Source organism: Protobothrops mucrosquamatus, unplaced genomic scaffold (assembly GCF_001527695.2).
Source record: "Protobothrops mucrosquamatus isolate PMUCROS unplaced genomic scaffold, P.Mucros_1.0 scaffold_88, whole genome shotgun sequence".
NCBI classification, from domain to species: Eukaryota; Metazoa; Chordata; class Lepidosauria; order Squamata; family Viperidae; genus Protobothrops; species Protobothrops mucrosquamatus.
The window spans coordinates 645,804-670,355 of record NW_015386164.1 but is presented as its reverse complement, the minus strand read 5'-3'; the positions used below and the strand labels follow the sequence as shown (position 1 = coordinate 670,355).

At 39.4% G+C, this 24,552-nt stretch overlaps 1 protein-coding gene across 1 annotated transcript in view; it reads right to left on the bottom strand.

Moving 5' to 3' along the window:
- Window positions 1-6,822: 6,822 nt before the first annotated feature.
- The window catches only part of AADAT (aminoadipate aminotransferase), a 42,058-nt gene continuing 24,328 nt past the window's right edge, over window positions 6,823-24,552 (bottom strand). Inside the window, exons 10-14 of the mRNA XM_015814452.1 lie at window positions 22,696-22,757; window positions 20,227-20,291; window positions 9,533-9,639; window positions 9,319-9,420; window positions 6,823-8,191 (exon numbers count right to left, since the gene is read on the bottom strand). Of these exons, the coding sequence (XP_015669938.1) occupies window positions 8,150-8,191; window positions 9,319-9,420; window positions 9,533-9,639; window positions 20,227-20,291; window positions 22,696-22,757 (378 nt within the window). The 3' untranslated portion in view covers window positions 6,823-8,149. The remainder of the gene's footprint in view (window positions 8,192-9,318; window positions 9,421-9,532; window positions 9,640-20,226; window positions 20,292-22,695; window positions 22,758-24,552) is intronic.

The following is a 24,552-nucleotide window of genomic DNA, read 5'->3' as shown; positions in this document are numbered from 1 at the left end:
GAAACACATACATGACACACACCTAAACATACTATGAACATATGTATAGACCCACACCCCTACATATACGTAGCAAATAAATATTAAATACTGTCCATCTTGAATATATAACGGAAGGAGGAAGCTTGAGAGTTCACAAGGTTAATGCTGTATGGAATGAAACTATGGCTGAATCTGGATGTTCTGCTACGGATCCCACAAAGCCTCCTCCCAGAAGGTAACAAGGAAAACAGGTCATGAAGAGGATGTGTAGTGTCCCAGATAATCTTATGGACCCTGCTCAAGCAACGCTTCTGTGCTATGTCCTGGATGGGAGGGAGGGAACTGCCAATGATCTTTTCGGCCATTCTCACCACTCTCTGCACTGCCTTCATGTCTGAAGCAGTGATGCTTCCAAACCAGACTGTGATGCTGTATGACAGGATGCTCTCGATCGTCCCCCTGTAGAAAGTGGTCAGGACAGGGGAACGAAGATGTGCTTTTCTCATGCAACGCAGAAAATGCAGGCGCTGCTGTGCCCGCTTCACCAGTTTCTCACTGTTGACCGACCAAGTCAGCCTACTCATTAGCTGCACACCCAGGAATTTGATGCTGGTAACCATCTCCACAGGTGAATCATTAATGCACAGAGAAGTGTGGCTGTGCCTGCCTTTTCTGAAATCGACAATGATCTCTTTGGTTTTTCCGGTATTTAAAACTAGGCTGTTTTCCTTACACCAGTTCACCAACCCCTCAACCTCCTTGCGGTAAACTTCCATCTTGTCATCCTGAATAAGGCCTACTACTGTTGTATCATCTGCGAACTTCACAATATGGTTGGTGGCAAACCTAGCACAACAGTCATGGGTCAACAGGGTGAACAGCAGCAGACTTAAGATGCAGCCCTGAAGAGAACCTGTGCTCAAGAAAATGGTATTAGAGGTATTTGTTCCAACTCGCACATATTGGGGCCTGTTGGTAAGAAAATCAAGAATCCAGTTGCACAAAGGAGTGTTTAAGCCTAAAAGGCCCAGTTTGTCTACTAGATGTTGGGGAATGATTGTGTTAAATGCCGAACTGAAGTCGACAAACAACAAACGCATGTGAGTATTTCTTTCCTCTAAGTGCTTCAAGCTCAGATGGAGAATGGAAGAAATAGCATCCTCCATAGAGCGATTTGGTCGGTAGGCAAACTGAAGTGGGTCACATGCTGGCCGGAGGCTAGATACAATAATGTCCTTTATCAGCTTCTCAAAGCATTTCAGAATGGTGGATGTCAGTGCAACCGGACGGTAATCACGGAGGCCTGTAATTGTGGACTTTTTTGGCACTGGCAAGATGATGTCCGTCTTAAAACACGTTGGGCCCACTGCCTGCTGCAATGAGAGATTGAAAATATCTGTGAGAACACAAGCCAGCTTCTCTGCGCATTCCCTGAGGACACGTCCAGGGATGTTATCTGGGCCTGCTGCTTTCCGAATGTTAACTTTCTGCAGTGTTTTCTGGACAGAGGTGACATCAAAGCTTAGCACTAGCTCGTCAGGATGGGGCACAGCTTTCCTAGCAGGAGTGCTATTTTATGGTTTATAAAATTGTTTTATTTTATTTTGTTCTGTCTGTACCAGCAACTAGCAGAATTGATGTTAAAGCTGTTTGGACACTGCTTGAGGCAGTTTACTTCAAAACAACATATAATTATACGGTCAAAATCAAATCAGTTTACACTGTTTCATAACATCCCTATTACATACAATTTTAATAAACAATTATACATGAAATATATATTTTCACCAGCAGGCGGCAGGACAACTTTATAAAAAGGTTTTTTGAAATGTACTAATTATTAAGAATGGTAACTTACTGGCATTGATTATAGAAACTTTTTATTTTTTTTTGCTGATGGAAGCTATATAATAGTGAAAATCACTTTTAATACTGTAATGAAACTTTTGACAAATAAATACAAGTTTTTCAAAATTGTACAGTAGTTTTGGCATGCTTTGAAAAAATATTTACATCAGCTAAATACACAAAAATTCTGATCACAGAAAAAGCAATGATATAATCAAACAGAAAGTTGGGATTCAATTAATTATTACTGAATACTTGTTAAAACAAAATTAGAAGTGCCATTTTACAATAGTACAAATGAAAGCTTTTTGTAAACTCCAGTTTGCAATAGTTTTAACCATTTCTTCAAGAATGACAGCAGCATGACTGTACTGTCCCTAATGTAACTCTTTTCCCCTCTTTTTTATTAGTTTATAGTATAAAATACAAAAATACAAAAGCAAATAATAGAAAAAATAGGGGAGGGAAAAGAGAAGGGAAAAGTGTAGAAAAGAAGGGAGAAAGAAAAGGCGTTGACTTCCGACTCTCTTTGGTGCAGTAGAATAAGATAATAACATGCAATGCTTTATATATTCATTTTCCAAATTGAAATTTAATAACAATTTATAGACCTTAGCAATAAATAATATGTTCATCACTATCACACAGTAGGACTTCCAATTCATTTTTAACAGTCAAATCCATAGCTCTTTTTGTCTAGTCTAAATCTTTCTTTCAGTTGTAAATATGTAAACCAGTGACAGACAGGTCCTTCTGATTCTAGCTCTTCCTTAGACTTGAGGGTAGGATCACCAAAGTTAGAAGATATTATTTGAACATAAGCTCACTAGTCCAGCTTCACAATTTCTTCTCTGAAAAAAGCTTCCTGGGGGGACACCCATAGAAAACCTTATTTTTATATTTATTCCAAACTCTTAGAATGGCACATCTAACAAAGTGGTTATTAATATCATCATTTACAATAATGTTGAAAGCAGTCCTCACATTGTCCCTTAACTGTCTTTTTGGCAGAAAGCCAGATTCATCTTCATGAATGTAAAACCTTCTTTAATCTTTCTACCAATACTGCAGCAAAAAGTTTATAAGTGAGATTGGTCTGTAGTTCTTTATCTTTGTAACATCTTGAGTTTTCTTCCATAGTAATGCAAAATTAGCTTCTTCCCAAGTTTGAGGTATCTTTCCCCCGCTATAATATATCCTTTAGTGGCTGAAGAAATTCATCTTCAAAACATTTATAATATTAGCTTGTAAGGCCACCTGGATCTGGAGCTTTACCTGATTTTATTTTTTTAATAGCTTCTGATATTTCAAAGGTAGTTACTGAGTCATTCATAAGTTGTCTCTAAGTTTGTGAGAGTTTAGATAACCGTTGTCTTAACAAATATTCATCTATTTTGTAACTCTTGAGTAAGAAAGGAGTATATCAAGATAGTTTTTTTTAGAAACAAGTGAAAAATGTATCCTTCCAGGGAAATAAAACTAGTGTTTCTAAGTTTAGTTTTTTACAGCTAATTTCCATTTCGTTTTGAACAGAACATAATTGAATAACGGAGTTGGAAGGGACCTTGGAGGTCTTCTAGTCCAACCTCCTGCTCAAGCAGGAGAGCCTGTACCATTCCAGACAAGTGGCTGTCCAGTCTCTTCTTAAAAGTTGTGGAGCACCCACAACTTCTGAAGACAAGCTGTTCCACTGATTTATTGTTCTCACTGTTAGGAAAATTCTCCTTAGTTCTGGGTTGATTCTCTCCTTGATTAGTTTCCATCCATTGTTTCGTGTCTTTTCTTCTGGTGCTTTGGAAAATAGGTTGACCCTGTCTTCTTTGTGGTAGCCCCTCAAACATTGGAACACTGCTATCACGTCACCCTTATCCTTTTTATTAGACTAGACATACCCAGCTCCTGCAACCATTCTTCATGTTTTAGCTCCAGCCCCCTAATCATCTTTGTTGCTTTTTTCTGCACTCTTTTCAGTCTCAACATCTTTTTTATAATACAGCTAATCCCCGAGTTATGAGCATTCACTTAACGCTCATTCAAAGTTATGTGATGATGAGTGCCTACTGGTGCTTATGAGAAAGTCCCAAAGTTACGATTATTGCAGCACCACGGCAGTCGTTCGCCCTTACAAGCGACCACAGTGGCTCTGCAACATTCACCCTGGTTATACTGTCCCTCCCCACCCCGCCCAGGTCTCCCTAGGCACCAGGCCTTCAATACTCACCCTGTGAAGATTGAGATCCTTTGCTTTCTTGGTTGCTCCAGGCCTTCGGTGCTAAAGTAACGCAAGATCAGTGGGATGAGATCTCACGCTACTGATGGAGGGCTAAAGTAACGCAAGATCAGTGGGATGAGATCTCACGCTACTGATCTCACATGATCTCATGTACTTTAGGCCTCTGTTCTCTGCAACAGAGAACAGAACCAAAGCTGAGGGACACTTCCCCGTGCTTACAGTGGCTGTATCTGGGCTCTGGAGGCCTTTTCCAGGCTGCTGTGGCCCGGATTTGAGGCCGGGGAATGCTTCCGTGCACCCCACGCGGCTCAAACGGGCCTGGAAAAGGCCTCCAGAGCCCAGATCAGGTCACGCGGGGTGCGCAGAAGCATTCCCCAGCCTCAAATCTGGGGTGCAGTGGCTTGGAAAAAGCCTCTGGAGCCCGGATTGGGCCATGCGGGGTGTGCGGAAGCGTGTGGGGGAGAAAGTTTTATCTTTCTACAAAGTATTTAAGACTTAAGTTACCTAGCAAAAAATTGGGACCGAAATACCTGGGACCTTTTTCCATAGTGCAGATTTTAAACCCAGTTACTGTAGAACTGAAACTCCCTTGTCTTTTGGGAACGATCCACCCAGTATTTCACTGTAGTTTGTTGAAGCCTTTTAGAGGTTCAACTATGAGACCCCCTCCTAAGAAAGCACCTGGTCTGCTTGTGGTGGCTGGAGAGACTCATTACAAAGTGAAGTGTATTCTTGATGCAAGAATGTATAAAAGGAAATTGCAATATTCAGTGCAGTGGAAGGGATATCCATTATCAGAAGCCACCTGAGTGAAGTGTGCTGATATGAAAGCTGATAGACTTGTACGTAAATTTTATGATAAACATCCGAACAAAAGGAGGGGGGATTCTTAACTTTTATTCTTGTTTGATTTTCAGGATTTCTCCTTTCTTTTAAGGGGAGCCAAATGTCAATGCTGTGACAAACCGAACTGAAGCCATTTTAACTTTGTCTTCATTGCCGCATTTTAGTTTAGAGATTTTAGATGAAGGAAAAGGTTTGTGTGTGTGTTTAGTTCTCAGTTAGCCCAAACAATTCCTATGTGCGAGAACCAAGGTCAGTGCTGATAACATTTTGGCGGGCTGGAGAGCTGGGAGGAGAGCCTGCTTTTGCAACAATTGGTGAATGTGATTTATGACAGCAATTTAGGGTGGGAATTGCAATAGTAACTTTGTAACAAGGGGAGGGGATTTTTAGTCTTGGGTTCACCTATGTACGTGTTGATATTTTGTTTCCAAATAAAATGTATCTTTAAGAAAGAAATTTTTGCCTTGAAGTTTTTTTAAACGGTTTCATCTATTGGAACCATGACAGTGTGTATAAATAAATACTATTCTTGTTTTATTTGTTAAAATATATTCATCTGAATGACTGAAATCAACTCTCTCCCCCATTACATACTGGAGCAGCTTTGCTAACCTGTGAAAAGTCACTACCGATTCACTATTGTTTGTTATATTAAGGGAGGAGAGCATGTATATAAGCGTTAACTTTTTTAGCTTTAGAGAATCAAGTGCAGAATGCAATGTCCCCAATAAAATCAACTTCATTGATTTTGGTACCATGTTCAATAATAGTTTTTGATTGGGTCTTATAAAAATATATATACTTTAATGCCATTTAACAGGTTTTTAACTCAGTTCCAATATTCTCTTCAGTCCAAAATAAGTTTATTATGTTACAGCAAGGACAAGTTGAGGGAATGATAGATTCACGTAGAATAGAAATGCAAATGAAATCCCTTTCAATTCAGAACAACTCCTAGCTGCTGACAAATATGAAGAGTCTTGAAATGTTAAATAGATGGTAAGGACCATAAGGGTGGACTTAGACACAAAGCCAGCAGGGTGACCTTGGACTAGTTTTGCTCACTCCACAATAGGAAGAAAGCCAGGGCAAACCACCTCTCAAAATGTGGCCAAGAAAACTGTAAAAATTAATCCTGGCAATTACCAGGAGTCAAAACATACTCAGACACAACTCCTCTCTCTTTTTTGGGGGTGGGTGGGTTTGCTTTGGAGGAGCAATGTCCATGGTGGTACAGGTCCTGGGCATGGCATTATAATCTAAGTGTCGCTCCATTTGTATGTATCAATACAAGAAAAGCACAGGAATTGGATTGGAATACTATCTGCCACCTTGCAGATGTTTACACCCATCCCTATAGCCACCGCTGTCTGGCAGCTGTTGGTGCCTGGCAATCTTGTCTGCAGGGTTTCTAAGACATCTAGTCACTTCAGAGAACTTAGACCTTTTTATATCAGATTGCACCCAGGAATGGCTTAATGCTAGAGGATTTAAGTGGTTGTGAAGTTGATTGCAGCCATTAATATGAATAGATCAATTGATGCTAGGCATGAGAGGGTAGAGTGAGCTATAGTGACATGTTGAATAACAGAAGGAACTTGGAGAAGAAATTATCTTTTCTTCTTCAGTACTTTTCCCACCACCACCTGATGGTTTCAGATTATCTGCTTATTTTTAATCTATAGCAATATTCCATCTTTAGGAATTATCAATTAGTTAAACCTAGAGAAAAAATCATAATCATTAAAAAAAAGTATCCTCGTGAGAGCATCAGCATTTCTATTTTAAAGTATTAAAATATGACAAATAAATGCACTGTGCAAAATAATTTTTGACTTTTCTCGGCTCTTCAATTAGGCTAGTGTCAAATCCTGGCTGAAAAGCCCAACGAAGTAAAACACTGGAGACAGTGATCTTTAATGTTAACTTTAATTAGGCATAACATACTGGCAAATAGAAGAAAAGGTAGCTCAGGCAACATGGTGGAAACAGATAATTAAAAGAGTAAAACCTTCCCTCCCTCTCTGACAGTTCAGTCACACTGTCCAATTAATCTTCCAGCAGTTGTTATGAGAGAAGAAACCTTCAGCTGGCCAACACATTTCTTCAGCAGCTTCGGCTCTCACACTGATAGGGAACACCTGTTTGATCCCAAGCTCCCCGCCCTTGCAACTGTAGACAAGCTAGAAGCAATATGGCAGTCCAAATAAAATAAATCTTTGTAGCTTGACAACTTGTTTTGCTTGGCCAATAACCAGGCGGAGGAAGTATTTCTCTTTTCATAAGTATTACATGATCTCACTTCTATAATTCAATTATTGAGTATTTAAAATATGCATCCTGAAAATAAAGCTGTCTACTCTCAGAAGAAATAGACAGAATGTTATTTATCGATATAGGTGTTTGTTTTTCTAAACTAGATGATGGGAATCTTATAGTTGACTGTGTGGGATGAAACTCAGAAAAATCTAAATAGCATTTTTAAAAAATATATAAATTTTCCTGGTTTTACACACTGAAATTTATTATGAAGGTCTGTTTTCTTAATCCAAAATTTTAAGTATAGGAGATCAGGATTTCCATAGAAAACTTTGCTGTGAAAGAATCTCTATGATGACATCAAATATAGTTTTAATTTATAAGAGATACACAGCATTATAGAATGGAATATTTAATTTATATGGGCCAAAAAATAAAGTTGCTCATATTAGAGAGTCTATTCTCAAATTCTGCTCATTCTTACCTGTAGAAATGTGGTTTCCTTGAGTTTAAATTTCCATTTGCAGAAAACTTTTTCCCACTTAGTTTTGTTTTAAACTTCAAAGCAAATACAAAACATGCAATAGACTTAAAGAATTTCTGAATGAATCATGACAAGTATTAGAAGATATAGAACATTATTAAAAGAAACAGAAATTAAACCAATTCCACACAAATATGCCTGATTCTGAAATGTATAATGCTTACCTTCGGGAAGAATACTAAGATAAAACAACAGCATCCCTGTGAAATCTGAAAAGTATTAAAAACTTTGGTGGTAAAAGATTTCACCCTGAGTAAAGTTTTTGTGGCAACCTAATTAATAAGTAAGTTTTGCACATATTCATATAATGTTTTCAGATGTTAATGTACATTTTAAAAGTGCATAAAATTCTTTATCACTTATATTCTATATCATTGTATATTCTATACAGCTGGAAAAACATATTTTTCTTCTTAAGGATTTTTCATTTAATAAAATCATACAGCTTCTTTAATGATGTCAGCCAATCTTTGGAAACCCTGTAACAACAACAAGAACCGCTATTTATATGACATGAATCAGTAAAAAGATGGTATAAATAAGGAAAAAATAATTTGGAAAAACAGAAAGTTTGAAAGAAACAGTGAATGCTGATGATATTGTAAGCTAGATTTAGCTGTATTTCCTTTTATCTCATCCATCTAATTTCTGTAGCTTACTATTTTGTACTTTTTATTTTGTATAATATTGTTTACCCCTAAATATAGTAATGGGTTATATATTATATTATTAATTATAATAAGAATAGTATTATGAATTATTATAATAACAAAATAAAACCAGTAATATTTTGAGCCTTATTATATGGCTCAAGGAAGGCACTAGGTATGCATGTAAAAGAGCTGAATATTCTTTCCAATGTAGTTTCATCAATACAAATGCAGAAACATAAGCTGGAATTTCAAGATATGAAATAGCTACATAGATAAGCCATAGCTTACCCAATCTTTTTTCCATCTACCATGAATATTTCTCATGATCAATGTCACATGCAAACAGATTCCACCTTGAAAGTGCACTGCAATGTTTCATGCAATGCCTACACATATATTTCTTTTATGTATATTCCTCATTGTCTAAATGGAATTAAGATTTAGATGAAGAGAAATCACTCTTCTATGCATTGGCACTATTCATGAATTTGAGTAGAAAGAAATCTTTTTTTAAGATCCTACATTAACTATATTGGTACTATTCCTAGGCCAATTGACTTGATAGCTAAATATCTACAAATGCCTACAATATTTCATGGATACATTTAAATGTACATTGTGTTCAGAAATTCATATTCCGTGTTACATGGAGATGATTCTAATGTTACCTAAAAGCAGGATCCTATAATGCCTATACCAATCCCATACTCTATAAGACTGAATTAACTTTCTAATCCTTTAAAATTTTCCAGCAAATAACTAAATCATCCTGTCAATAGAAATATGAAAAGTAATGAAAGATTCAAATTTGATAGCCCAAATTCAGCCGGTTTCTCACAGAAAGAGGGAAAGATTGAAATGGAATAGAACATGGCTTATCAACTATAACATAAGAATAATGACTGTGAGTCTGATGAAATGGTAGATGTGGAGACAAGGCAAACTTCACTCACCTGATCAATCTGACTTGGAGAAGAGAGAGAGAAGGAGGCTCTGACATGAGAGCTGGGATCAGAACTGTTAATGTTAAATGAACATCCAGGGACAAGCAACACCTAAAGCAAAACCCTTCTCAGTCAGTCATAAGCTTCTCATATTAGAATTGTTAAAAAATGTATTTGCCCTCTCTCCCCATTTTGCTTTAGATTCAATATTTATTTTTCATACTTGTTTCTCCAAAGCTTTTTTCATGATCAATTCTTGGGTATCAGGAACTCCCTTAATCTTAATCCATAGAAACATTCCAGCAGCAGGGATATGCCAGTCTGCCAGACCTTAAATGAGAGAAATGAAATAGCAGAGTGAAAAACAGAAAAGCACATATATGGCTACCACCAACTAACTTAAGGAATTACTTTAGAAATGCACTGAAGTACATAACTCATGATTTAAAACTTAATGGTGTATGCCAGTGATGGCGAACCTTTTAGAGACCAGGTGCCCAAAGTGCAACCCAAAACCCAGTTATGCATCATCGGGTGCCAGGTGGGTGTGGCCCATTGGCTGGGTGTGGCCTATTGGGTGGGCATGGCCCATTGGGTGGGCGTGGCTGTGGTGGTAACGGCAGACTGGGTGGGACTAAAAAGTTCAATCAATCAATTCCAACTTTGCAAGATCTTTTTTTTTCCTGCGAGAAGTTGAAATTGACTGATTGATTGAACCTTTTTTTTTTTTTGACACAGCAGCGGAGGCCTAAAGCGAAAAGGTTTTATAAAACCCAGCTGAAGGCCTAGGACTGGGGCGATGGCGTGCGTGCCCACAGAGAGGGCTCTGAGTGCTGCCTCTGGCACCCGTGCCATAGGTTCGCCACCACTGGTGTATGCTGACTTCTTTACCCTATGAATGGGGAGAAAGTAGACTCAGATCTCTTATTACAGACATGTCAAACTCGCGACATTTCCCCATTGCCGGCAATGGGGTGGGCACGGTTTCTTCATGATGCATCCGTCTCGCAGGCCGGCAGTTTGACACCCCTATCTTATTAGAATAGCCAAAGTTTCTCCTTTTAAGATAAAGCTGTAGTGAAGAGGCTTTCTCCTGAGCTGTTCTTGTCCTATAAGTTACACTATGAGAAAGAACAGGTGGAGGAAAACTCAGAGGGGACTTTTTGATGAAGGAAGAATTTACAGAAAAAAAAGTAAAGGGTCTAGAAGCAATTCTAACCACTCTGAAACTCAATGAACAAAGCAAGAATCCCCAACCTAATCAAGAAAGACTACACCAAAATTAAACACAACAGGGAACAGCTTCTAAAAAAAATGACCCGACACATGAACAAAAAGAAGAAAACCGATACACCCAAATTGAATACTATAGGGAACAAACAGCTTCCATAAAAAATGGTGCTATAAATGAACCTAAAGGGGAAAACATGGAAACATGTCACTTTTAGAAGAAAACAACCACCAAGAAACAACGGATGGAAACTAATCAAGGGTAAAACAACCTAGAACTAAGGAGAAACTTCCTGACAGTTAGAACAATTAACCAGTGGAACAACCTGCCTCCAGAAGCGGTGAATGCTCCAACACTGGAAGTTTAGGGTATAGGGTTTCCTGCCTGAGCAGGGGGTTGGACTCGATGACGTCCAAGGTCCCTTCCAACTTTATTATTATTATTATTATTATTATTATTATTATTATTATTATTATTATTATTATTATTATTATTATTATTATTAGCAAAGCCCCTATTATCCATCATAGCCTACTCCAGTAAAGCCCCTCTGGAACTGAACAATTGCTTTCACAGCCTTCCTCTGGAAGAAAATATGCAGACACCTATAAAAGAGCAGTCATCAATAGTTTCTAAAAAAGAGACACAACCCAGAATTCCTGTGACAGGAAGAACAGTATCCCAGACTTCCCTAGGGAAAAAAGGTGAATATTAATGATAGGAGACTCAATTCTTTGGGGAACAGAAACTATAGTCTGCAGACAGAACAGTCAATCTAGGGAGGTATGTTGTTTCCCTGGAGCAAAAACTAAAGATTTAAGTGAGAACCTTACTAAAATAATCAACCGCATGGATTACTATCCCTTCATTCTTCTACACATGGGGACCAATGACACAACAATGAATCTAAAAACAATAACAAGAGATTAAGAACAGCTAGGGAAGAAATTTAAAGAATTAGGAGCACCAGTGGTATTTTCATCTATACTTCCAACAAAAGACAACTTCCAATGAAGGAGCAAAGGATTTTAGAAACGAACCACTGGCTTAAAAACTGGTGTTGTCAAGAGAACTTCAGTTTCCTAGACCATGGTTTGTGTTACCTACATGAATTGCTACGGGATGGAGTGAACCTCACAAGAACTGGAATGAATATATTCAGAAAATGACTGGCTCATCTTCTCAGAAGGGCTTTAAAACTAAAATTGAGTGGGGAGGGGGACCAATATCAAGACCTTTAGAACCTAATTTCAAGCAAAAACATTAGATAACCAATCATATAAGGAGGTAGGGAGTAAAGAGAAAGAAAAGAAAAACACAATAAAGTAGAGAGTGATAGAAAGGATGGAAAACCCAGTTATAAAGTTGGAGATATAAGAAATATACCCAAGACCCATAAAAGACTCAAATGTCCATACACGAATGCTCAAAGTCTAGGGAACAAACAGGGTGAACTTGAAATACTAATACACGAAGATAGATATGATATAGTTGCCATTACTGAAATATGGTGGAAAGAAACTCATGACTGTACTGTTGGAAGAATACAAACTATTCAAAAGAAATAGACCTAACAAAAAAGGTGGTGGAGTTGCGTTATATGTCATGGTTCCGTTAGATGAAACCATTTAAAAGAACTTCAAGGCAAAGATTTCTTCCTTAAAGAACATTTTATTTAGGAAACAAAGTATCGGCACTTACATAGGTGAACCCAAGACTGACATCCCCTCCCTCAGGCTACAAAGTAACAAATTGCAATTCCCACCCCAAACTGCTGTCATAGATCACATTCACCAATTATTTAAAAACGCGGGCTCTCCTCCCAGCTTTTCAGCCCGCCAAAACCCTTTTCAGGGCTGACCTGAAGTATTGTTATGGCTAACTGACAAACTTAACATCCCCCTTCCCCCTCCTTCATCTAAAATCTCTAAACTAAACTGTGGCAACAAAGACAAAATGAAAAACGGTTTCAGTTCAGTTTGTCGCAACATTGACATTATATATAAAGGATCACTACATCTCTACAGAAATGCAAAAAAATATGGATGAAAACCTCCTAAAATCCATATGGGTCAATATAAAAGGAAAAAAGAATGACATTGCTATAGGCCACTCAACCAAGCAAAATAAATAGATGAACTTTTTGCTAAACAATTAACAAATGTACCATGTTTCCAGGAAAGTAAGACCTACCCCCAAAATAAGTCCTAGCTTGATAAACCCTAGTTTTGGGGCGAGGTGCATGCCTAGCTCACACTAGGGTGGGGGGTGGAGCTGTCCACCACACCCCTCACCTGCTTACCCCTCACCTGCTTACCATGAATTGATACCTGCTTGCCTCATTGGCCCACTTCTTCTGCGCCCCCCTGGTCATGGAAAAAACACCCCCTGAAAATAAGACCGGATGCCCTGCCATGGTCTGTTAACCTCACTGGGTGAGTGGGGTTTAGGGTTAAAGCTGACAAGCAGACTGATAACTCTGCACCATGCAATAAACACAAGAAAATTTTTGCCCTAAAATTGGGCACTTGGAATGTTCGAACAATGACCCCCGGCCTTTCTGACGATTTGCAAGAAATAGATGACGTACGTAAGACAGCTGTCATCGACATGGAGCTGAGCAGACTGCAGATGGACATCGTTGCCCTTCAAGAGACAAGGCTGTCAGACTTATTTGGGATCTGTTAAGGAGAGAAATTTCTCATTCTTCTGGCAGGGAAAACCATCGAATGAGACTAGGGAATACAGGGTTGGCTTTGCGGTCAGAAACACTCTACTAGGACTTCCGGTTCCAGTTCGCGGCGACTCCGGTCGTGTGAAGAGACTCGTTTCTCCACCGGCTGTTTTTTCTTCGCTGGTAGACCCCATAGTGGGTTGAAAGTCGCCCTGGAAGGGCGACCACCGATGAGGAGGCTTGTTGGTGACTGCGGGAGGGCAGCAGCGTCTTCCGTGGCTCCAGCTAACTCCTTAGGGCCGACGGAGCAAAGATCGTCCTACAAGATAGCCAATCATCTAGCTGCACCAGCCGAAAGTCACAGGAACATCTAAGCGTGAAAGACCCACCACGGATGATCCGGGTGAGACCCTCCCTTCTCCTCTCTTCACCCTATTTTTCTCTCTGCCTGTAAAAGCCTTTTTGAAATTATTTCCCTGTCTCGAGAGAGCGGCGTTTGTTTGCGTCGGAAGAAATGCACTGAATAAAAGGACAGAATAATTATTTTTAATGACTATACCTTACTTCTATCTACTTTGGGGTACAGAAAAAACTTTTTTATAGAGCTTTATTTCTACTTTACACTTGAAGAATATTTTTTTTTAAAAAGAGAGAAAAAGAAAAAAAATGCTGTTGGGGAAAGATTTTGTAACACACTGAGGACATCTTGGGGCGAAAATTTAATATTGCAACTGCCTGTTTTTGCCTGGAGATGAGGTTGGCTTGACCTTCAAACTATTACAGAAGGGAAAAGATAAAGAAGTTGATTCAGCGGTTAGAAAGCGTGGGGGTGGACATTGCTTAACTTCCAGTAAATATAGCCCCCACTAAAAGATAAAAAGGACTGTCTTCAATTATTATTGAAATGGAGAAACCTTACTCACAACTAAACTGTAAACGTATATTGGAAAAAAATTACGAAGCCACTGAGCAAGTATGCGCTAAAATAAAAGAGATTACTACAGAAATAAGAGCCAGAAACCTTACTCCAAGCCTTCAAATTGATTCCCAGACTTCAACTGACTGTTCTATAAACCAAAATATACCAGAAGAGGAACTAACTGAGATTAAAGAGGAATTTATATTACCTTATAAGCATTCCACTCACATCCTTGAGGATCAAAAGAACCAAAGATTGAGACTTGAACTTTTAAAGCAACGAGGATCTAATGACACAGGAGCCAGGCCCCTAACACAGAGGATGGGATGTCCTCTACTGACCCAAATGACATCACAAGCAATAAAGGGAGATCTATCTGCTGAAATAGAGGCTTTGTTATGGAAACCGGCCTGGTACAAAAAGAAAGCCAGAATAAGACTAAAAAGAGAAACTTAAAATTATATCTAATAGATTAAAAAGGCCTTGTAGAAATATGGATTGACTTAAGGTTTAAGATTTAGAGTTAGAAGCGAGAGAAAAATTGGTGATTACTAGAATATATACGTAAAATAGAGTAAGAATGTATCTTTTGGAATAATATGTTTATTTGTATGAAAATTATTTAGTAAGGGAGTGAGAATAAGAAAATGGAAGAGGTTTTAGAGATTTAGATTGATTTAACACCACGGTGTGTCCCGAGCTTTTGTTGTATAAGTTAAAAAACCAATAAAATTTGTTCTAAAAAAAGAAAGAAAGAAACACCCTACTAGGATTCATTACTCCACCTGCTGCTGGAAGTGAAAGAATTCTGTCCTTGCAGCTACACTTACCAGCAGGATTGGCTACTTTTATTAGCGCATATGCACCGACATTATCATCTTCAGTAGAATCCAAAGACAAATTCTATGACGATCTGGCTGCTATTATCAAGAAAATCCCTGAGAAAGAACCACTGTTTATTCTTGGCGACTTCAATGCCAGAGTTGGAGCTGATTATAGTTCTTGGCCCACTTGCTTAGGTCAGTTCGGCATCGGGAAGATGAACGAAAATGGCCAACACCTGCTGGAGTTCTGTTGCTACTACAGTTTTTGTGCTAGCAATACATTCTTTAAAACAAAGCCTTAACACAGTGTCTCTTGGAGACACCCAAGATCAAAGCATTGGCACCAGCTCGACTTGATTCTTACCAGGTGCTCCAACCTTCCCAGTGTTACAATCACACGCAGCTATCAGGGAGCTGATTGCGATACAGATCACTCCTTGGTGTGCAGCAAAATAAAACTGAAAATAAAGAGAATGCATCATTCAAGGAAGGAAGACCACGTATTGATACTAGCAAGACCCGCAATCAGGGCAAAGTAGAGGATTTTGCACAAGCACTAAAGGAGACTCTCCCAGGCCCGGCTGAAGCAAATGCATCTGAACGTTGGGTATATTTCAAGAACGCTGTTTATAACACCGCTTTGTCAATATTTGGTAAAGAGACCAGAAAGACAGCAGATTGGTTTGAAGCCCATTCGGAGAACCTGACGCCAGCCATCGAGGAAACAATGAGAGCTTTAATTGCATATAAAGCCTGTTCCAGCGAGCGCAACCTATGGGTTTTGCGAGCTGCGCATAGCAAAGTCCAACAGACCACCAGGAGATGTGCTAACAATTATTGGCTGCAGCTTTGCTCTCGGATCCAGATAGCAGCTGACACAGGCAACATCAAGGGGATGTATGATGGCATTAAGCAGGTCTTAGGTCCAATACAGAAGAAATCTGCCCCTCTGAAGTCTGCCACAGGCGAGGTTATCTGGGACCGAGCACAGCAGATGACATGTTGGGTGCAGCACTACTCTGAGTTATATTCCAGAAAAAATGAGGTAACTGAAGAAGCATTAAATAATATTGAGTGCCTGCCTGTCTTGGAGGAGCTCGACAGCAAACCAACTCTAGAAGAATTAAATGTGGCTCTGGACTCCCTTGCCTCCGGCAAGACACCTGGAAAAGATAACATCCCTGCCGAAATCCGAAGTGCTGCAAAGAGAGCATCATCCCCACTGAATTGCACGAAATTTTCTGCCTTTATTGGAGGGAAGGTGGAGTACCACAGGACATGAAGGATGCAAATATCATCACACTGTATAAGAACAAAGGCGACAGGGGTGATTGTAACAACTATCGCGGCATCTCTCTTCTTAGTGTTGTAGGGAAGCTGCTTGGCCGTGTCGTACTGAAGAGGCTCCAGGTGCTTGTAGAGAGAGTCTATCCAGAATCACAGTGTGGATTCCGAGCCAACAGATCCACCATTGACATGATATTTTCCCTTAGATAGTTGCAGGAAAAATGCAGGGAACAAAGACAGCCACTTTTCGTAGCCTTCATAGATCTTACGAAGGCTTTGGACTTGGGTTAGCAGGGACGGCTTATATAAAATTCTCTTCACGATTGGATGTCCACCTCAGCTCCTCAACATCATCAGGTCCTTTCATAGGATATGAAGGGCACTGTTGTTTTTGATGGCCTAACATCAGATTCCTTTGACATTCGAAGTAGAGTGAAGCATGGCTACGTCTTCGCACCAACTTTATTTGGGATCTTTTTTGCTGTCATGCTGAAACACGCTTTTGGAACTGCAACAGAGGGTATCTATCTCCGGACCAGATCAGATGGAAAACTGTTTAATCTCTCTAGATTGAGAGCAAAGTCTAAAGTCCAGCTGAAATGCCTACGGGATTTCCTCTTCGCTGACAACACTGCCGTTACTACTCACTCTGCCGAACATCTTCAACAACTTATGGACTGTTTTAGTAAGGCCTGCCAAGACTTTGGTCTAACAATCAGCCTGAAAAAGACAAAAGTCATGGGTCAGGATGTGGATCCACCTCCCTGTATTACAGTCTCTACACAGGAACTGGAGGTTGTCCATGACTTTGTGTACCTTGGCTCAACTGTTTCAGACACTCTCTCTTTAGATACTGAGCTGAATAAATGTATTGGTAAAGCGGCCACCACATTTTCCAGACTTATAAAGAGAGTATGGCTTAATAAGAAGTTGACAGAACATACAAAAATCCAGGTCTATAGAGCCTGCGTCTTGAGCACACTCTTGTACTGCAGTGAGTCTTGGACTCTTCACTCATGACAGGAGAGAAAGCTGAACACTTTTCACATGCGCTGTCTCTGATGTATTCTCGGCATCACCTGGCAGGACAAAGTCCCAAATAGCGCAGTCCTGGAATGTGCTGGAATTTCTAGCATGTATACATTATTGAAACCGCAACGTCTACGCTGGCTTGGGCATGTCGTGAGAATGGCTGGGTCGGATTCCTAAAGATCTCCTGTATGAAGAACTAGTGCAGGGAAAGCGCCCCAGAGGGAGACCTGAGCTGCGATATAAGGGTATCTGCAAGAGGGATCTGAAGGCCTTGGGAATGGACAGCTGGGAATCCTTGACCTCTGATCGTTCAGCCTGGAGGCTAAAGACGCAGCATGGTCTTCTCCAATTTGAAGAGACACTTGTGTGGCAGGCTGAGGCAAAGAGACAGTCTTGGAACCAACGAAACCTGGGGGCTGGACAGGGGACAGATTGTATCTGCCCTCAATGTAGAAGGGACTGCCATTCTCGAATTGGCCTTTTTAGCCACACCAGATGCTACCTTAGGACCTCTTTCCAGAGCACGATACCATAGTCTCTCGAGACTGAAGGATGCCAATGGAATGAAATGCTGTAGATATAGTATATTCAGATTTCAGCAAGACATTAGACAAACCTACTTCTTAGTAAGCTGGAAAATATGGGATAAATAGCATCACCACCAGATGGATTTGTAACTGGCTGAGAAACTGTACTTAACGAGTAGTTAATGGTACTATATCTACATGGAGGGGAGTAAGCAGTGGAATCCCACAAAGTTCTGTCTTAGGCCCAGTACTCTTCAATATCTTCATAAATGACTTAGATGAAGGAATAGAAGGAGAACTCATCAAATTTGCAGATGACACTAAGCTAGCAGGAATAGCCAAAATATCCTAGAAGACAAGCTCAGGATCCAAAAAGATCTTGACAGACTTGAGCAATGGGCCCTATCCAACAAAATAAAATTTAATATGGAGAAAAGCAAGGTTTTAGACTTAGGCAGGAAAAAACAAAGGTAGAAGTACAGATTAGGCGAAACCTGGCTCAAAAACAGTAACTATGAGAGAGGTACCTTGGAGTCCTAGTGGACAATCACTTAAATATGAGTCAGCAGTGTGCGGCGACAGCCAAAAAAGCTAATACAACCTTTGGTTGTATAAAGAGAGGCATAGAATCAAAATCACGTGAAGTATTAGCACCACTTTAGGCCACACCTGGAATACTGCATCCAGTTTTGGTCACCACATTACAAAAAACATGTTGAGACTTTGGAAAAAGTGCAATGAAGAGCAACTAAGAGGATTAAAGCCTTGGAGACTAAAACTTATGAAGAACAGTTGCAGGGTTTGGGTTTGGTTAGTCTAGAGAAAAGAAGGACTAGGGGGACATGATAACAGTATTCCAGTATTTGAGAGATTGCCATAAAGAGGAGTGGGGTCAACTTATTTTTCAAAGCACCAGAGGGCAGGACAAGAAACAATGGATGGAAACTAATTAAGGAGAGAAGCAACCAGGAATTAAGGAGAAACTTCCTAAGAGTGATTAACTAGTGGAACACCTTGCCTTCATAAGTTGTAGATGCTTCATCACTGGAGGTTTTTAAGAAGAGACTGGAAGTTAATTGTCTGAAATGTCTATAAGGTCTCATGCTTGAGCAGGGGGTTGGACAGAAGACCTCCAAGGTTCCTTCCAGCTCTATTCTGATTGATTGATACAAACTACAAAATCCTGGCTGGGTACAGACTAAACAGTATATGTATGGTATATGTATGTTTTCATTCTAAATTACTGCTGGTAAAGTAAATGCAACTTATTTTCTTCACTACAAATGGCTGTATTGAAAAATCTGTTCTAATGAGCAAAACAGGATTTCTTTTTGAGTAAACTTCTGCATATATGGCTGAACTTTAGGCTGGTATCAGAGAATAAGGAAGATTTATGGAGCACAATCACATTTGTAAAATTCTGTTTACTATAGCTGTTACTAATAAAGTCAGTTTTAACCTGGTAGGTTGAATCTCTAGCCTGGTCTATCTGGCGAAGGCTGACATAACAATATCCATCAGATTGTGTCTGGTGAAATAGCTATTAGTTATAATGGTTAGCTCCAATATAGGTAGTCCTTCACTTAACCATTTGTTTAATGACTGTTCGAAGTATTTGGCACTAAAAAAATAGCTTGCAACTATGCTTCACACTTATCACTATTGCAGCATCCCCATGGTCATATGATCAACATTTGGGTGCTTTGCAATTGACATTTATTTATATCAGTTGCAGACTTCTGAGGTCATGTTATCACAATTTGTGATTTTCCCAGCTGATTTCCAAAAAGCAAAGTAAATGAGGAAAGCTAAATTCACTTAACAACTGTGTGATTCACTTAACAACTGCAGCAAAAAATGTCTTATTTAGCAATGGAAATTCTGGTCCCAACTGTTGTCATAAATTTAGGATTATCTATACACAATTTATTGAATAAGCAGTTACAAACAATTAGCATCATCATTAGTAGAATGTAGTAACATGTGGGAAATATTATGGACTTGACATATATCTATACCTATATCCAAGGACTGTGTTGAGTTTTATTGGCTAGTAATGATGCCAGTAAATGAATTTATGCCTGACAGAAAAGCTTCTTTACTAAAAAGAACCACAAGTATAAGTATATTATCTGGAATAGTTGTAGGGACACAGCAATAGCAGAAATAAAACACAGGAATAAAATGAAAAAGGCAAGGGACTATATTATATTTTCACAGGAGAGTTATCACCGAGCATTGAACAACCTTCAAAATGAAAAAAGATTGTTTTTACTGAAGGTAACCCTAAAATGGGATACATTAATTTTTCACACACTTCTCAAGACAAAGGGAAAAGTTATACGTTTCCCTTTTTAATAATCTTTTTAGTAGTATATTTCAGTCATATATTAATAGTTCAAATGTTCATTATTGACTCCAACCTTTTAGCCATGTATCTGCTGCATTAAGCATCACATCGCGCCGTTTTTTGTAAAAATCCACCACACTAGCAAAAGATGAGAAAAAGAAAAGAGAAAAGCATAATGATGAAGAAACTCTTCCAAATTAACAGTTTTGATGCTCAAAACAAGGAAGGGGAGTCCAACCATGGGAATTTGAAGACTCCACATGACTGGGTGAGAAATTCTGAGAGTTGAAGGCCACAGATAGTCAACTCCCTGGTTTAGAGAAGACTTTATGAACTTTATAGAAGTAGCAATTGGTTATAAAGACTTCTGTGCCCTAAATGACAGTTTGTAGCTATTCTTCAAAATTAAGACATTTTTTTTAATTACTGCAAGCAATTTTTAAATAAAAATCTGCCAGGAGGAATACTGTATATATAATCACTATGCAAAGAACATAACTGTTTTGTGTATATCTTTTTGATGCATCCAAACTATATTGAATTGGATGCATTTGGATGCATCACTCCTAATAATACACAGATTTTTTTTGTTGTTTAATGATTCTGAAATCATTAAAGAACAAAAAAAATCTGTTTATCATTATTAGGATCATTTATTGTTCAGATGACAATGATATAAATGTGAATGTAAAGTATTGGATTTCAATTTTCACTGACTGTAGCACAAACTTGAATACATCGCTATCTCTTAGCTCTTTTCTAGCACAAAACGATATTTATAGATTGTTTCCTGATGGAAACAAATAATGTCCAAATAATGAGGATTATGGTATTCCTATATAAAACAACATATGGAAGCTACAACTAAAAACTGTGACCCAAAAAGGAAAACAATATGGGATAGGAGGAAAAAAACCCTCCAAATCAAATAAAAGCTTAATTTACAGTTCTACGGTGTTTCCCCGAAAATAAGACCTGCTCTTATATTTTTTTTTGTCTTCAGACACTAGATAGACACTAGATCTTATTTTGAGGGGATGTCTTACCCGCTTACCGCAGCCAGTCCCGACACTTGTCATGCCGCTGCCCGACTTCTGCAGCCGCTCACAGCCATTTGTAGGACCCCACGTGGCGTGTTGTGCCAGTGCCACCACTCGTGGCAGGACGCCGCATGGCACATTGTGCAGGTGCTGCTGCTCATGACATCATGCCAGTGCCGCCACTCACAGGATGCAACGTGGCGCATTGTGTCGGTGCCGCCACTCATGGCGTGTTGCGCCAGTGCTGCCACTTGCTGCAGGATGCCATGTGGTGTGTCACGCTGGTGCTGCCGGTCATGGTTAGGAGGCCACATGACACATCACACCAGTGTTGCTGGTCGTGGCAGGATGCCATGTGGTGTATTGTGGCATGCGCGAGCAACAGCACTGGTACAATGTGCCATGTAGCATCCTGACATAACTGGCAGCACTGGCAAGACGTGCCACACGGCCTCCTGCTGCGAGTGGCTGCCAGCAACCAGAAGAAGTGGATGGAGCTGCTGCTGCTCGTGCCGCTGCCACAAGGCGAGGCAAGTGTTGGGGCATGGGAGGCCTGGCTGTGGGGACCCTGAGGTAAGTGGATGCAGGATGCATGCAGCACCCCCGCTCTAGCTTGATTTTTATGTTTGTGCCTCACCCCACCTCGTACAACCAGATGGTGGGACAGAGTGGGTGGGGATATTAACTTGGGCTTATTTTTGAGGTAGGGCTTATATTTGGAGCACACGTAAAAATCAAGCTAGGTCTTATTTTCGAGATAGGTCTTATTTTCAGGGAAACATGGTAATAACCATTATCAATGGAAATATTTTGATAGCAGGAATTTAAACAGAGTTGGTCTCTGAGCAGAGTTCATGAGACAGTATTCCTTTTTTTCATCTGCTCCTTTCAAATGTACAGGACAGATTTCAATTGATGTCAGTGTGCTGATTATACATTTTAGCCAATTTCTTGTGAGGTTATCCATTTGATATAAACTATCCAGAGCTACCAATTTTGCTTGCAATTTTCCCAGTTTCCCCAATTTGTAATGTATTTATTTCTACAATTTCCAAAAGCCAACATATAAAATTCAGAGTCCTGCAAAACATGTACAATAATTTCTGATACTGTTAGAAATAGAAATTCCATTGTAAATATTTTTAAATTATTTAATTTCTATTTAATTTAACCATGTTTAAAAGGATGCAAGTACACTTGCTGCAATTCCAAGATGCTTTAGATTACAATGTCCAGAATTCTTTGCAAGTATTTCAATGGGTAGCTCTCAGGCAATTAAATCTGAATTCTGTACATTCAAATGAATGGACTAGCACAATAAATTGCATATATTATTGTGGCCATTATATAAATATGTCTTTATGTACAGTATGTGTGTGTGTGTATATATAGAATTATTTGTGAGTAATATTAAAACAACATATGTTTAAAATATATACAAGAGAATATAATATTTAAAAACATACAATATATCAAAAATGAAATATGCTAAATATATTTACCTCTCTACATGGTCTAGGAAACCCTTCTGTCCCCATTGTTGAAGAAGCTGGGCTATCATAATCTATAGGAATAGTAGGTCTACAGTCAGTATGTTATTTGCTCATCAACAGACACTAGTAAAAAATCTAAAATGGCCTTAATAGAAGGGGGGGAAAGGCCAAAGTAATACAATCCTATGAATAGGATTATTCTCAATAAGCTATACAGTTGCAAGAAAAAGTATGTGAACCCCTTGGGATAACGCGGAGTTTTGCATGAATTGGTCATAAAATGTGCTCTTAACGTCATCTAAGTCACAACAATAGAAAAACACAGTCTGCTGAAAATAATAATACACAAACATTACATGTTGCCATGGTTTAATTGAACATAACATGTAAACATTCAGAGCAGGGAGGAAAAAGTATGTGAGCCCCTAGCCTAATGACGTCTCCAAGAGCTAATTGGAGCCAGGAGGGAGCCAGCCTTGACTCCAATCAGTGTGATGATATTGGATGTGTTGCTGACAACTGTCCTGCCCGTTAAAAACACACACCTGTTATGGGTTTACTGGTTTCAAGAAGCACTGTCTGATGTGAACCATGCCTTGCAGAAAAGAGCTCTCAGAAGACTTACGATCAAGAATTGTTGACTTGCATGAAGCTGGAAAGGGTTACAAAAGTATCTCCAAACGCCTTGATGTTCATGTGTCCACGGTAAGACAGACTGTCTACAAATGGAGAAAGTTTAGCACTGTTGCTACTCTCCCTAGGCGTGGTCGTCCTGTAAAAATGACTGCAAGAGCACAACGCAGAATGCTTCTTGAGGTAAAGAAGAATCCTAGAGTGTCAGCTAAAGACCTACAGAAATCTCTGGCACATGCTAACATTTTTGTTGACACATCTACAATAAGGAAAACATTAAACAAGAATGGAGTACATGGGAGGACACCACGGAGGAAGCCATTGCTGTCCCCAAAAAATATTGCAGCACGTTTGAAGTTTGCAAAAGAGCACCTGGATGTTCCACAGCACTACTGGCAAAATATACTGTGGACAGATGAAACCAAAATTGAGTTGTTTGGGAAAAACACACAACACTATGTGTGGAGAAAAAAAGGCACAGCACACAAACATCAAAACCTCATCCCCACTGTAAAACATGGTGGAGGGAGCATCATGGTTTGGGGCTGCTTTGCTGCCTCAGGGCCTGGACGGATTGTTGTCATTGATGGGAAAATGAATTCCAGAGTTTATCAAGACATTTTGCAGGAAAACGTATGACCATCTGTCCGCCAACTGAAGCTCCGCAGAGGATGGGTGATGCAACAGGACAATGACCCAAAGCATACAAGTAATTCAACAAANTCCTCCCTGCTCTGTGAATGTTTACATGTTATGTTCAATTAAACCATGGCAACATGTAATGTTTGTGTATTATTATTTTCAGCAGACTGTGTTTTTCTATTGTTGTGACTTAGATGACGTTCAGAGCACATTTTATGACCAATTCATGCAAAACTCCGCGTTATCCCAAGGGGTTCACATACTTTTTCTTGCAACTGTAAAGAGTGACACAGTTTGGTGTTACGATTAAGGTACCATACTAGAAACTATACTGCTCACAAAAATAAAGGGAACGCAAACCCCTTCAGTTCCATGGTAAAATGTTCCCTTTATTTTTTTGAGCAGTATATTAGGTGGGGAGTTCTAGTCCAGCCTCATGCAAAAAGCCAGCAGGGTGACTCTTGGCAAGTCCCTCTTTTCAGTCATAGGAAGAAGACAATGGCAAACCCCTTCCAAAAATGTTACCTAGAAAACTGCAGGGCCTTGTTCAGGTAATTGCTAGGAGTCAAGACTGACTCAAAGAATTTAAAA